A 13390-nucleotide genomic window follows, 5' to 3' on the forward strand; every position below is an offset into this window, starting at 1 on the left:
GCCCGGCCCTTCCGCTTCCGCTTCCGCTTCCCCCGGACCGGAGCCCGGCGCCGAGTGGCCGCGCGGGGTGGCGCCGCGCCCGTGACCGCCGCCGCCTCCTGCAGCGGCCCGCGCCGCGCCGCGCCGAGCCGAGCGGCCCGCGGGGTCGCCGCGCCCCATGGACAGGCACAAAGTGAAGCGGCAGAGGCTGGACCGCATCTGCGAAGGTGAGGCCCGGGCGCCTCGGGGAGCGCCCGCGCGGGAGGGACCGGCTCCGGGTTGGGCCGGAGACCGCGGGCCGTCCGCGGCGGTGCTGCCCGGCGCCGCAGTCTGTCTGGGGCAGGCCCGAGGCGAGAGCGCGGGGCAGGTCCCGACACCAACACCAGCGCCGGACCCGCAGGAGCCCCCGCGAGGTGCCGGCAGCGCGGCGGCGTTGGAGAAGGCCGGGCCGGGCCGGGCACAGGGGCGCGCGCCACCTGGTCCCGTGCAGCAGCTCCACTTGTCTGCTCTGGTTTCCAAATAAGTGGGACTAAAAATCGTTAGTTTTACATTTGGATGAACCAGAAAGTAGGTTATCGCGGCTTAGGTTTGCGTGCAACAAGTTGGCGGCAGGTGGATGAAACGGTTGCCGCGCTGTAGCCGAGTCTGACGTGCGTCTTCCTTCGCTGCGTAACTGTCTAATCTCCCAGTGCCTCCACCCGTGCCATGGAGGGAGGTGTTCTGGAAAGGGAGTTTGCAGCAGCGTTTGGCTCTTCTTGTTCTCGCGTGTGCGCGGTGCTGCTCTCCTCAGCCGCGGTCACGCACTGCTCTGAGCCCTGCTCCCTGAAGAGGCTTGGACAGATCTGCCGTGACTTCCGTTTTCCAAATTCTTTTTGTGCTTATCGATGCTTTCGTGCCTTTTGACTAGGTTGCTTGCTATAGGACTGGGACCAGCAACCTTCCAACAACGGCAGGCTGCCCGTTTCCTGTCGCGGGATGATTTTTCCCCTTGCCCCGCAGCAGCTCTCCAGTGGGCGAGGCACAGGGCAAGCTGTGAGGCCGAGGAGGGGACTGGGGCCACAGGGGCATGACCCTCACAAGCCTCCGGAGGCCCCAGTGGCTGCAGGTGACTGCTGCAGGTTGGATCTAATCTCTGGGCTGTAGGCTGCCGTCCCCTGCTACAGGAGAGAGTTCCTCTCGTGTCCCGTTCAGTCTGTGCTAACGAGGGTGCTGCCTGCTTCTCATGTTAGCCCTGGGCTCTGGAGTTCATTTTGTTCCTTCCTGTGCACAGTCGGTCCTAACTTCCTTTTTCCGTAGGCATACGGCCTCCCATTGTGAATGGACCGATGCCAGCCCGACCACTGGTTGCGCTCCTGGATGGGAGAGATTGTACTGTTGAGATGCCCATCCTAAAGGATGTTGCTACAGTGGCCTTCTGTGATGCTCAGTCAACTCAGGAAATCCATGAAAAGGTAGGAAGACCAAGGGAGTCCACGTGGGGATGGAACAGGCTGCCTCCATGAGCAGCTGAAACATGGAATGACTCTGAGGGTGGTGTTTTCTGTCTGCAGGTGCTGAATGAGGCTGTGGGGGCTCTCATGTATCACACCATCACCCTATCCCGCCAGGACCTGGAGAAGTTCAAAGCTCTCCGTGTCATTGTGCGCATTGGCAGTGGCTATGACAATGTGGACATTAAGTCAGCTGCAGAATTAGGTACGATGAGCTCTGTGCGTCTCTTCTGGGAACATAAGTGACTATGAAGGGACATTCACATTCACTTTCCCTTTCTGCTTTGGAATGACCAGACTCATTGGACATACCCAAATACGCCAAATAAGGTCAGGCCTCATTTGGAAGGAGACAGAAAGTTCAAGCGCAAAGATTTTATGGCAGCTGGCCTAAGAAGAAGGTTAGGTTCTTGGTCACAAAGGTTCCCAAATCCTGGATGCAGCTGGTAACTTACCTTTCCATAAACTGCTTCCCTGTCTTCTTGACGAGGAGGTCCTGAACCTGTTTAAGGTCCAGTTAGATATTTACTGTGCTGGAAGCAAATAGCCTGATGCCCTGCAAATCGATTTCAGTTGCTTAGGAATCATTATGTAACTTCCAGAGGGGTTTTGCATTCAACTAAATTGTGGATGAACATTTTCAGGGTCTTGATGGCAGCGGCTGTATGTAGTCCTTGATGTCTTTATTCTTTCTTAGCTGCCACAGATTTGGGGAAGGGGAAATCTATCTGTATGCTTTGCCAAGAGGTGTTTGCAATGCTGAATCATCTGTGCTTTCAACTTCCACCTGGATTTATATCATGGTTCTGATGTGAGTGTTGAGGCTTGGCTGTTTTTGTGCTGACACGTTTGAACTGCTCCACTGAGTGCCAGGCAGTGTTATATGGACACTTGCCTTGCTGCTCTATGCCTGTTGCCTCCTAAGCCAGCTGTGGTGTGGGTGTGGTAGTGCAGCCCTGTGCTTACTGCACTGCCACAGGTACCCTGCTTTTAGGCTGCACCTGCTCGTGCCAGGACATCTCAGAATGGTGCTGCTTGAATAGGATAGATGTACCTTGTTAAGTCTCTCTCGGCTTGACAAGATGCACTGGGGCCTCAGGCTCCAGTAAAACCTCTTTTCCCAAAGACGTTTTGCGATTCTAGGGCTAAGGTTTAGGCAGAAGATCTGCTTTGCCCTATTTGAACCTGATTTTTGGCTATCTAAGATTGTATATGCTGAAACATTTCTCTGGATATCCTGGCCCTCTATGCGGTCCAGAGACTCTTCTCAATGCAGGGGGAAATTAGAGAGAACTCGAGGTCATTCTAAGGTGTTTTCTTTCCTTCCTTCCATGACGTGGCTCATACAGGGCTCTGACACTGATTGCTTCCTGGTGGCAAGGTATCTTTCAGTGCTTGCCTTCATTAGCATTATGGTTTGCCTTGTCATTCTTGCCCAGGGTATCTGAGAGAGTCCATGTGGCTGCACAGTGCCTCCATAGTGGTAATTGTAATGACTGGGTTTTTTAAACAGCAAATGGATTTTGAGAGGGAACCCTGTGGTTTCTAGTTTGTACATGTTGTGGCTTAGCAGCAGCAGCAGTGTGACTGGGAAACCCGTGCTTGCAATCTGGCTTTGAGCATCTGGTACAGAAAGCACGGAGACAGCCACATTTGTAATTCTGCTCCCATGATTTGCTGGGCAGCCCCTTAGGAATGCCCTGGAGTGTCTCTTGGCCAGGTGCTGCCCTCTGCATACTTTGGCTGCACAAATGGTATAACAAGCAAACTTCTCTGGTTTTGTCATTTTTCTGTGGTGGGGGCGCCAGCCTAACGGTTTGAGAAGCAAAGAAGCTTAGGAACTTTTTCCTGGAGGATCCTGAAACTTGAGTAACGAGGCTGGCACCTTAGTGACTGTGGCTGTGGAGCGTGGACTTGCCTTCCAGCCATCATGCTCTAGAAGGGGAGTTTGCTGCCATAATGCTGTATGGGGTGCTAGGGATCTCATGTGAGTTCCTTCTTATTGCAGGCATCGCAGTTTGCAACGTCCCTTCCTCCTCTGTAGAGGAGACCGCAGACTCTACCCTCTGTCATATCTTGAACTTGTATCGCCGGGTGACTTGGCTCCATCAGGCTATGCGGGAAGGAAATCGGGCTTCAAGTGTTGAGCAGATCCGAGAGGTGGCTGGAGGTGCTGTGCGTATCCGTGGGGAGACACTAGGCATCATTGGCCTGGGTAAGAAATGGTAACTTGGACCGAGAAGGAAACTGAGTGTCCCTGGGGACACTGCTGGTAGCTTCTGGACATGCTGGATTTCTAAGTTTGTAATGCTGGTGATTTAATATGTAATCTTGCTACTCTCAGAAGCCAAACGTGTAGTGCAGCCCGTGAGTCTCTGCCTTTCTTATACAAATGATTGGAAAAGCTGACATTTTCAAACAGCCCTCTTTGGCAGCCTCTGCATGTGCTGGCCTTGTTGGGAGAACTTCATGTTGCTGCGATACCAGGTCTTGCTAGAAGACCTTGCTTCCAGGCCATCTCTTTTCTAATCAGCCTGAAATGCATATGTTTAGAGTGCAGACTGAGTGTGGGCTAAGCATAAAGAGCTCCCCTTGGGGTTGAGCACTGTTGGCTACAGTGCATGGAAGGGTTAGTTCACATCAAGGGAACAGCACAGAACTCCAATATGATCATCTGCTCCTTCATGGGCTTCTGTGGGGAGGAGTGGGGAGAAGGGATGGGGTTCCAAGAGTATCCAGGAGCAGTCCCCGCCTAGACCCCTGGCTGTGCTGTGGGTTGTTGCATTCATTTGACATGCGTGTTTTCTCCTGTGAAGGCCGTGTTGGACAGGCTGTGGCCCTGCGAGCTAAAACCTTTGGTTTCAATGTGATTTTCTATGACCCGTACCTGCCGGATGGAGTGGAACGGTCCCTCGGGCTGCAGCGAGTAGGGACTCTGCAGGATCTCCTAATGCACAGCGATTGCATTTCATTGCACTGCAGCCTGAATGAACATAACCATCACCTCATCAACGACTTCACTATTAAACAGGTGCAGCAGAAACTTGGTCTTCCTCCTTTTGCCTCCCTAACCCCTGCTCCAAACACCCTGGAAATGAATAAGAACATAGGCTGCTGCTTTCACAGAGGCTGGGAGCTTGTGAATCTTGCTGGCTCTGCTGTATGGCTCCTGTTGCCTGCAGTGGCTGGGAGCAGGTGGATGGATCCGTGCTTGTTTCAGGAGAGAACTTGGCACGGACTCTTTGCTTTGTAATTTCACATATGAAACAACTGTTTTAGGTGGCTACCGTTCACGATGAATGAGAAGTTTGTAGTTACGTTTCAGATGCGTAAGGGATGCTGATTAGAGGCAGGAGTAGTGCAGGCCAGTAGTACAGTTCTGTGAGTGTGCCTTGCTCTCGGGGCTGAGTACTCTCTGCTATAGCAGTCTCTGGCTCCCCCCGCCCCTCTGCTGATGCTTTTCAGTGCTTTCTTACAGCTGTCTGGTTTGCGCAGCTGGCCTCTTTGCTTGTTTCCTCGAGTAACTGATTAGAGTGGTCTGCTAAAACAAAAATAGTGGGGCACTCTAGGGCGGGAAACCTGCGAGCTCTTCTGCCTTTCTGTGCCTTCAGCGTGTGCACTGAGTTCTCCAGGCCCGCTTCGTGTGCCCTGGTCCTTCCCAGTCTCTGCAGGATCCTGCTTGTTTCCAGCCATCTCCCCCAAATTAATGCTGACTGAGGAAAAGGACATTTTCACTCCCCACCCCTCTTTTTATTTTCCGCTCCCCAGATGCGCCAGGGCTGCTTCCTGGTGAATACAGCACGTGGGGGCCTTGTAGATGAAAAGGCCTTGGCACAAGCCTTGAAGGAAGGGAGAATCAGAGGGACAGCACTGGATGTGCATGAATCTGAGCCCTTCAGGTAATGTCTGCTCCTGTCCTGTCGCTCTTCTGTACTGGGTGATTCTCTGATCTTGGTCATGTTATGGTTATGCTGGGAAGACAGATTGGGATTCCATCTGGGGGAGAAACAACGTGTTTGGTCTTTTGTCCGTCCCCCCCACTCCCTTCCCCAGCTTTGCCCAGGGGCCCCTAAAGGATGCTCCCAACGTGATCTGCACCCCTCATGCTGCATGGTACAGTGAGCAGGCTTCCATTGAATCCAGAGAAGATGCAGCTAGGGAGATCCGCCGAGCTATCACAGGTAGGTTCCTGGGGAGGCCTGGGATGTGATGGGGCTGCTGGGATAGGCGCCATTCCTTGGTTCCCTGTTAGGACTGTGGAATATTAATGCAGGCTTTTTCCTGAAGGCCAGGGTTGTTGGGCTTGTGCTTCACTGCCCGATTCATTATTTCCTGGAAAGGGAATGCATGTTGCTGATGGGCTGTTTGGCTTTTAAGGGTTTTATAGCTGTTGCCAAGAGGAGTCTTTGTTTTTTAGCTTGTGTTATGGGCAAGACCAATGTCTTTCCCTTCCCTCTGGACACCTGGCCTGTCACTTTGCAGGCTGTATGGCATACCCATAAGTGCCCAGTATGTGCTGGGGAAGGTAAGGCCTGGCAGTGGCAAATCAAGGAAACTGTCCCTTTCCTAAGATCCTAGGGGTTGGGTGGAGTGTGTTTGAGTCCCTGAGAATCGCCTGGATAAGATGTGGGTATGGAACAGATCTGCATTTAGATCTCCTCTTCTCTGTCCAGTGGAACTCACACAGGAAAGGATGGAGGGTCCCTTTTTGCTGCTTTCAGCTGCAAGTACGTTGGGCATCGGTACATTTGCTCCTTGTTCTTTTACCTTCTTGTTGCCACAGGTCACATACCCGATGCCTTGAAAAACTGTGTTAACAAGGAGTATTTGTTGTTAGCTGCTCAGTGGTCCAATATCGATCCTGCAACTGTCCACCCAGAACTTAATGGAGCTGCAGCTTACAGGTGAGATACGGGCTAGTGCACATCATGCAGGTGCTTGTGCTGTCTTACGCATGCGGAGTCCAGTGTCTGGGGTGTGTACTTTCTCTGGGAATCTGAGAATTGCATTTTGCCTGGCAACAGATCACATCCTGCAAGCTGTGTGGCATAAGCTCCCACAAGAAATGTTGTCAGCATCGCTTCTTTAGCTGGCTCAGAAGCACATAGCTGCTTCTTCTGACAGTCTGTGCCAGCTGTGGGAACCCAGGGCCATGTAGATGTATCCACTGCACCAAGTTATCTTGCAACAGTTTTTTGAAAGGTTGTGTGTTATAGAGGCTCTTCAATATGTGAAACTGGCTGGACTCAAAAGAAGGATCTAGGGTGAACCCTAGGAATGAAGCATACAAAGAATTACAGTCTATGCGCAGAACTTCCTTCTCTTCACCCCAAGACAGGACTGTAAACGTGAGAGCCAACATGGTCTAGTGGACTGGGCAAAAGACTAAGGCAGATCCTAGGGTTCTGTTTGTCTGCTGCAGGCTTTCTGTGTGGTGCTGGGACAGGTTGCTTCCCTTCTGTTTCTGCATCTCTAACATAGGGGTTTAATTCTTCTCTCCCTTCCGGAAACATTAGGGACTGTTAATGTTTGTTGCACGCTTACTTCCTTCTGGCAAAGGAATACTCTTTTCTCCCAGAAAAAAAAGAGTTGTGGATAATGGAAGCAAAGTAAAAGCTTTGTCCAGAAGCTGTTCATTTTTCTTTTTACAGTCCAGTGAGGGGGTATCCAGCAGTTTGTGCCTCTTGCACATAGTGTCAGGCACTCGTTTGGGATGTCTGAAATCCACTGTCTAGCAGTGGCAAGATCTGTATTGGAAATGTCTAGGGCACGACTGAAACCATTACTGAAGTCAGTTGCTGAGTGAGTGGTGCTCTGGGAAGGGGTGCTGTGGTAGCCATGTGTTACTGGGCCTCTGGTAAATGCCCTCAGACAATCTGGCCAGGATGGGTGCCCGTGCTGTAGACCTTTATGCAGTGTAGCACTCCACCTTGCATCTCCTCTGAGCTGCAATAGGCAGGCTGATGGCACAAGTCTGTCCTTTCCCTTGGTTGAGATCTCTGAAGACAGGCGTGTAATCTCCTCGTGTTTTCTGTTGGTTTCAGGTTTCCTCCAGGAGTAGTGGGAGTAGCTGCTCCTGGCTTGCCAGAGCCAACGGTGTTGGAGGGGATGGTGACTCACGGGATACCCTCTGTCTCTCATTCCACACCACGTACCCCTTCCCCAGGAGAGACGAGCAAACTGGACCCAGACAGAGAGATTCCTGCTGACCAGTAGCATCTTCCCTCTCATTTCTCCTCTGGCAGCAGAAAAAGCAGGGGGAGATCTCCCTGCTAGGACCTTCCCTAACTCCCTCTGAGACTGTTTCCTGTTCACATGGGACAGGAGAATGCATTTCATTACTGGCAAACTTTTAGCTCTTGCCTTTCAACAGATATTTTATAACCTGTTTTAGTTTTAATTTCTTGGTGAATCTGTCTTTTTGTCTGGGATAGAACAGCAGTGACCTTGCTTCCCATTTTGAAATTCTTAGTTTGACCTGTAGGTTTCCATGTCCCTGTCTCCTGTTGTTTCACAGGAAGGCACCTGGGCATGCTCAAGTCCAGGAGCACTGGAGCTGACTGAACACAAAAGGCTTCCAGTGCTTCCAACAGACTCAGTGTAGGTTTTCAGCAGGGACTTGCACAGACTGCAGATTTGATAGTTTTTGGACAGTGAAGGTGAAGAGGTGGGGGAGCGCTTTGAAGCAAGACTAGAAAACCTGGAGAGGCCAAGCAGATTGTGTCCTGATACACTGCAGGGCAGGGAGAAGTGACCCTGTGCCCAGTGCTGTGCACTGCCCTGCGTAGCCTGACCCTGCTGTCTGTGAGCACAGGTGTAGCCATCATGAGGACTGGTGCTTGGCCACATGAAGTTTAGCTCCTGCAGTGCTGGGCATGAGCACAAGGGAATATGAGACTAAAAGATATAAAGGACTGACAGCAGTCATGTGCATGCTGGCAGCCCAGGTGTTCATGAGGCGTCAGGAGAGATCGCCCTGCAATCCGTACACTGCTCAGGGAGGGTCAGAACTGGCAGAAATAGGGAGAGCGCAGCAAGTTGTAGCTATTTGCAGCTGCTCTTGCTGGTTTTTTGTGCATATACCTTGCAAACTAATGCTCTTCATCAAGAAAAATGTTCTGCTAGAATACTTGGTATGGTCTGTGCTAGAGTTTTGTTAGCATAGCTGTGTTGGCTTGGAATGTGAAAAACATCCCCCCCAAGCAGATGTAGGTAAGGTGGCAAGTTTGTGTAGATGCATCTTTGCGGACAGAAGAGTGCTTCTCTTGCTATAGCTAATGTTTGGAAAGGTGATGTAACCACACTGGCAGAAATGTCCTGCCAGCATGGCATGGAACACTTCTAGTGTATCTGTACCAGCAGAGACTGACAACTCTCCCTAGAAATTAGAAAAGAAAAAAACCTAAGTAGCTCACCTGTCTGGCCAAGGGCAGGATTGTTCGGGACATTTAAGAATAGACAAAACCTTGAAAAGAAGAGTGAGGCATTTGTCACTTTCCTGGGGGAAGGTGATTCTTCAGCTTGATTCAGTGTCAGACTTCTACTTATATTCCTCTAAGTTTCCTTTTCTTCACTGCATCCCATGTCTCCCAGTTGTGCCCTCCCCCCACACACTGAGGGTCTGCATGCCTGCAGCATTTCAAAATCATCTAAAACTTGACATCTCTTGGGCTGCAACAGTATGCATTTCTGTTGCTTGCATGTGTTGGAATGCAACTTGCTGTGGGGGATGGCAATGGGGGGGCACAGATCTTTGTTCTTCAGTTTGAGGAGAAGGCTGTTCCTTGTTTCCCAGTGAAAGGAGCCCAGAACTTGCAGAGGACATGATCCAAGTAGGTTACTCTTTAGTTTGGGTAATGGAATGAAGTGGCGAAGCTCAAGTTGGTTCTCAAGTTCTCTTCTGACTTGTACATTGTTTTCCATTTTTTTCCTTCACATACTGGCTTATGACCTAATCTAGTGCTGACCTTGTGAAATGATTTATTTTCCTGTGGGAAGAGGTGCCATAGGGGAGGAGAATGTATGGTGAGTGGAAGTCTTTAGCTGGCCCTATTTCCTTTGGACTGTCACCTTAGCTGAGTGGAGATTTACCATGATGGGACATGGTGCAGTTTCTCAGCGCTGTGAGCTGGGTGTGTTTATTAAGGTGTTCAGGTAGCTGTAGGCACTTCAGCTCTCTGTTCTCCTGGGTAATACTTATTCAGTTTTAATATTCATTTACCTCCTTTGTGGCTCAGGAACTAGCTAGTCAAACTAGAGTGACAGCAGCTGGGGCTGGTGGTAGACACATTATAGGGAGGAGAAGCATTTCTGAGGAAAGTTTGGAGATCACTGATTGGAATGGAAGACACCAATATCTGAATATTCTTCCAACAGTTTCCTAATCTCTAAAGCAACAAGGCTGTAGCTCAGAAAGCTGCTCCCCCAGTAGGCAGGCTGGCCTGGTGGGAGGAAAGGTTTCCCTAGCGATTCAAAGGGCTGACTTTGGCCTGTTACTGTCTTAGGGAGATAGTCTGTCAGCACCTTTTTATTTTTGACTTGCTGCTGAAAACAGCTGCTTGACCTGCAAAGATACAGGAAGCAGATAATTTTGGGGCAGGGAGTTCCCAGTTGTGGGGTTTTCAAGCACAGGAGATCAGGGTCCATTTATCTCCTTTCTTAAAGTACAGTGCAAAATGTGCAAGGGCCAGCCTTTTATCTTTTTTTTTTTTTTTAACTATGGGTAAATTAAGAACTATCAAGAAAAACTTCTTCAAAGAAGGAGTGGAAAAGAAGATCTCACCTGGATGATGTTGAAACTTTTAATTTTTTAGTTGGTGCCTAGATACCATGGTGACTGGCATACTAGGAATACATGCCTAGAGCTGTGAGGATTGCTAACTCCATCTATGTCTGCTGATGAACTTGACCTAAGCCTTAGTCCTAAGAAAACAGATTCTGTTACAGCCAGCGCCACGTAGACCTGCTTTTGGAACTAAATGACTTGAAATTTGGTTGGAGTTGCAGTAAAGAAGATGCAGTTCTGGGCAGGTGCAAGACTAAAATCAAGTTGAATGCTTCCCTCTACCCCAATGAACAGCTCTCAGGTGCTGGTAAAACTATTCCTGTGGCACCTCTGCTCGGTATGCTTTGGGCTGGGCCTGGCCGTTATCAAGAGAAGGGCAGACAGCTCGAGGAAGTGACATGTACCAGTACTGAAGCACAAAGTCTTCCCCTTTTCCCTGATGCCAAGTTCTCCTTTAACAGCACTCTCTTCTGCGCAGTGTACTCATTTGCCACTCCATGTTCTGGGTTTAATGCAGCATGGAGAGACAGAAAGAATATTGTTTTTCTTGTCTTAAATCACTTCCTTCAAAACCAGTGTGGAGCTTAATCCCAAAGAACAGAAACCTCCTATCCCAGGGTGAGGCAGACGTGCCCTGGCCACGCTGAACTGCTCACAGGAGATGCACGCTCTGTCCGAAGGTACATCCTGTTTTGTTAGGGTCACTGTTGCTGACCAGCTTTTTTATAGAGGACTCAGAGTTTCAGAAATATATTTTTGTAGACAACAATTAAACTGTGAAGCATTTAAAAATAAAGCATGTAAACAAAATTTTACAGCAATGTTCCCTGTGCAGAAGTCCTTCTCACTTCAGTTCTTTCCTGGCTCTTGTTAGAAAACCTGTTTGGCTATTTCTTGGATATATTTTAATAAAGTTCTGGAACAAATATGGCTGCGGTTTGGTGGTAGGGGTGGCCCCACGTAGTGCATGCTGTGGGAGGTGGGAGAAACAACAAAAATCCGTGGTTGCATCTGTCCCCTTTGAAGAACCAAGCTTCAAAAGAAAAAGCTTCCAAATGATCCTACTTTAGCCACTTCATGTTATGAGAGTGGCCTGGTCATGGGCTTTGCTGTGGGAAAGTCAGGTGTGGTCTGGTGTCAGGACTAGACTTGTAATTAGTGATTCGGAGGAGGGACTTGGAAGATGTTGCTCTGGCGGACAGAACCTGTTAACTGTGGGGAGTGGTTGAACACGGACCACAGAAAGCGGGTCGCGTTCACCCTTTCTTGTAACACAGGAAGACCTGCTGGAAGTAAATGCTTGCTTCTACAAGGCAAAACCTGTCCGTAGAGCTCACGGCCCTAACATACCGTTGAAATGCGCGCAGAAGAATTCAGGCAGACAAGGTTCCTTGAGTGAATTTGATTTCTTTTATTAAACCAACCAAAGAGATCAAATTCACCCAAGGAACCTTGTCTGCCTGTGTCCTTAGACCAACATGGCTACAGCCTACACCCCTAGAATTCAGGAAGGGGTGAGGCGCTTAGGTGGCTAAGAGAACACGTGGTTATTTTAGTCTTTTATATGATCAGCAAGTTCTTGGGATTCGGAGCGTAAATCAACCGCTATGGGAAGTGAGAGAGGCCCTTTGACCTGTGGCAGATCAAACCATAATCCAGTCTAGGGTGTCCTGCACCCCTGAAACATCCCGTGTTGGCCGCTGTCCAGAGATGCTCACCTCGATGAGCCAGCCGCCTGACACAAGTGAACGATCGCGGTTTGTCTCCTTCACCAATTCTAAGTTGAGGCGAACGTGATTGCGCAGAGCCTGCCTCCCGGGCGGGCGCTCCTACCCAGTAGCCGTAGCCACCGCGGCCGGGGGCTCGGGTGCGCGTGGCGTGCCGCTCTTCGTTTGGCAAGAGGCCGCTCGCCGCCCACACGGGCCGCGCGATCGGATCCTGCTGCTTGGAGCCGTCGTGTCTGCGTGCGACGCTGGAGCAGGCGAAGGAACGCTGACGGCCGGTCTGAGTTCTTCTGGCTTCGCTTTTCAACCACGGGATGCAGCTACGCGGCTGCCACCGAGGTGACACGCCCCGTCGCGGTCGGCGTCTCTCCCCGTGCGCATCCTCACGCACCGGAGCACGTTGCCTCGACTTTGCTGTGTGATCAGGTAACTCGAGTCGGTTGAGCCCCGCGGTAAAGCCTGCTTTCCTGACCGTGGCGTACGGCTTTCGTGGATGTGTTAAAGGACCGGGAGTGTCACTGCCGCTCGCGCTCGGCCGCGGGCTTTTCTTTCTGCTCTCCGCGGGCTCCGCCAGGTTCGTCCTCCTCGCCCGCGGCGAGACGGACCCGTGCCTGGGACGTGCGGGCGGGTTATTTTTTATTTCTGCTGCTGAACTTGTATCCCGAAGCGCCTCCCCCGGGTTTACGGCCGCCGCAGCGCTCGGCTCCGCCTGCCCGGCGCCCGGCCAGAGGCGGCGGGTGACGGTTCGCTCGGGCCGGGCCGCACCGCACCGCACCGCACCGCAGCGCTCCAGGCTGCGCCGCCGCTTCACGGCGGGGCCGGTAGGGCCCGAGGCAGGTCCGCTCAGGAGGACGGAGGCCGGGCGGGCGGGGGCGGAGGCGCGGCTCGACCCCGGCCCGGTCGGAGCAGCGCAGGCCGCGGGCAGTGCTGCCTGTCGTCGCCGCGGCCCGTGACGTCACGGGCGGACGTTGCCCGCTGTCGTCATCCGCCGCGGCCCCGCCCAGGCTCGGCCCCGCCGCGTGCGGCCGCCCGGTGTGCGCAGGCGCCGGCGGCGGGCGAGGGGAGGGGAGGGGGCGGCGCGGGGCAGGCCGGGAGGAGGGGGGGGGCGGCGCGGGGCAGGCCGGGATCGGGGCGGGCGGTGCTCGGAGGCCCAGCGCGGGGCGGTCGCGGCCGTTGCTCGAGGCAGGCCAGGCCAGGCCCGGCCCGGGGATGGCGGACGCGGCGGCGTCGCCGGTGGGGAAGCGGCTCCTGCTGCTCCTGGCGGCGGCCGCGGGCGAGGGCGACGCGGCAGGGCCGGAGCCGGGCCCGGGGCCGGGGCCTGCGCTGCCGTCGCGGGCCTGGCGGAGCGGCACCGTGCGGGCCATGAGCGGAGCGGTGCCCCAGGACCTGGCGGTGAGGCCCGCGGGCGGGCG

The 13390-nt window shown here is 52.5% G+C and overlaps 2 protein-coding genes across 4 annotated transcripts in view; both read left to right on the forward strand.

Moving 5' to 3' along the window:
• Positions 1–71: 71 nt before the first annotated feature.
• LOC102566458 (C-terminal-binding protein 2) lies at positions 72–11075 on the forward strand. Of its 2 annotated transcripts, XM_019500381.2 has the most exons (10): positions 141–206; positions 887–1084; positions 1276–1430; positions 1530–1674; positions 3478–3684; positions 4286–4500; positions 5238–5368; positions 5523–5650; positions 6253–6373; positions 7514–11075. In XM_019500381.2, exons 2-10 carry the CDS (start codon positions 955–957, stop codon positions 7683–7685), a joined length of 1404 nt encoding a protein of 467 aa, XP_019355926.1. In that variant the 5' UTR covers positions 141–206; positions 887–954; the 3' UTR covers positions 7686–11075. The 2 variants fall into 2 exon arrangements, with proteins under 2 accessions (XP_006267149.1, XP_019355926.1); XM_006267087.4 differs by lacking the exon at positions 887–1084 and having other exon boundaries at positions 72–206.
• Positions 11076–13118: 2043 nt separating this feature from the next.
• The window catches only part of KDM3B (lysine demethylase 3B), a 74758-nt gene continuing 74486 nt past the window's right edge, over positions 13119–13390 (forward strand). For both annotated transcript variants that reach the window (XM_059713021.1, XM_059713022.1), the window contains exon 1: positions 13119–13370. In XM_059713021.1, the coding sequence (XP_059569004.1) occupies positions 13188–13370 (183 nt within the window). In that variant the 5' untranslated portion in view covers positions 13119–13187. The remainder of the gene's footprint in view (positions 13371–13390) is intronic.

This window comes from Alligator mississippiensis, chromosome 9, assembly GCF_030867095.1.
Source record: "Alligator mississippiensis isolate rAllMis1 chromosome 9, rAllMis1, whole genome shotgun sequence".
NCBI classification, from domain to species: Eukaryota; Metazoa; Chordata; order Crocodylia; family Alligatoridae; genus Alligator; species Alligator mississippiensis.

Bases quoted from the DNA above. Each gene is read 5' to 3' on its own strand.
- LOC102566458 (XM_019500381.2), top strand. From the start codon at position 955: ATGATTTTTCCCCTTGCCCCGCAGCAGCTCTCCAGTGGGCGAGGCACA. The intron at 1,085-1,275 runs GTGACTGCTGCA...CTTTTTCCGTAG, and splicing joins GGAGGCCCCAGTGGCTGCAG to GCATACGGCCTCCCATTGTG. The intron at 6,374-7,513 runs GTGAGATACGGG...TGTTGGTTTCAG, and splicing joins AATGGAGCTGCAGCTTACAG to GTTTCCTCCAGGAGTAGTGG.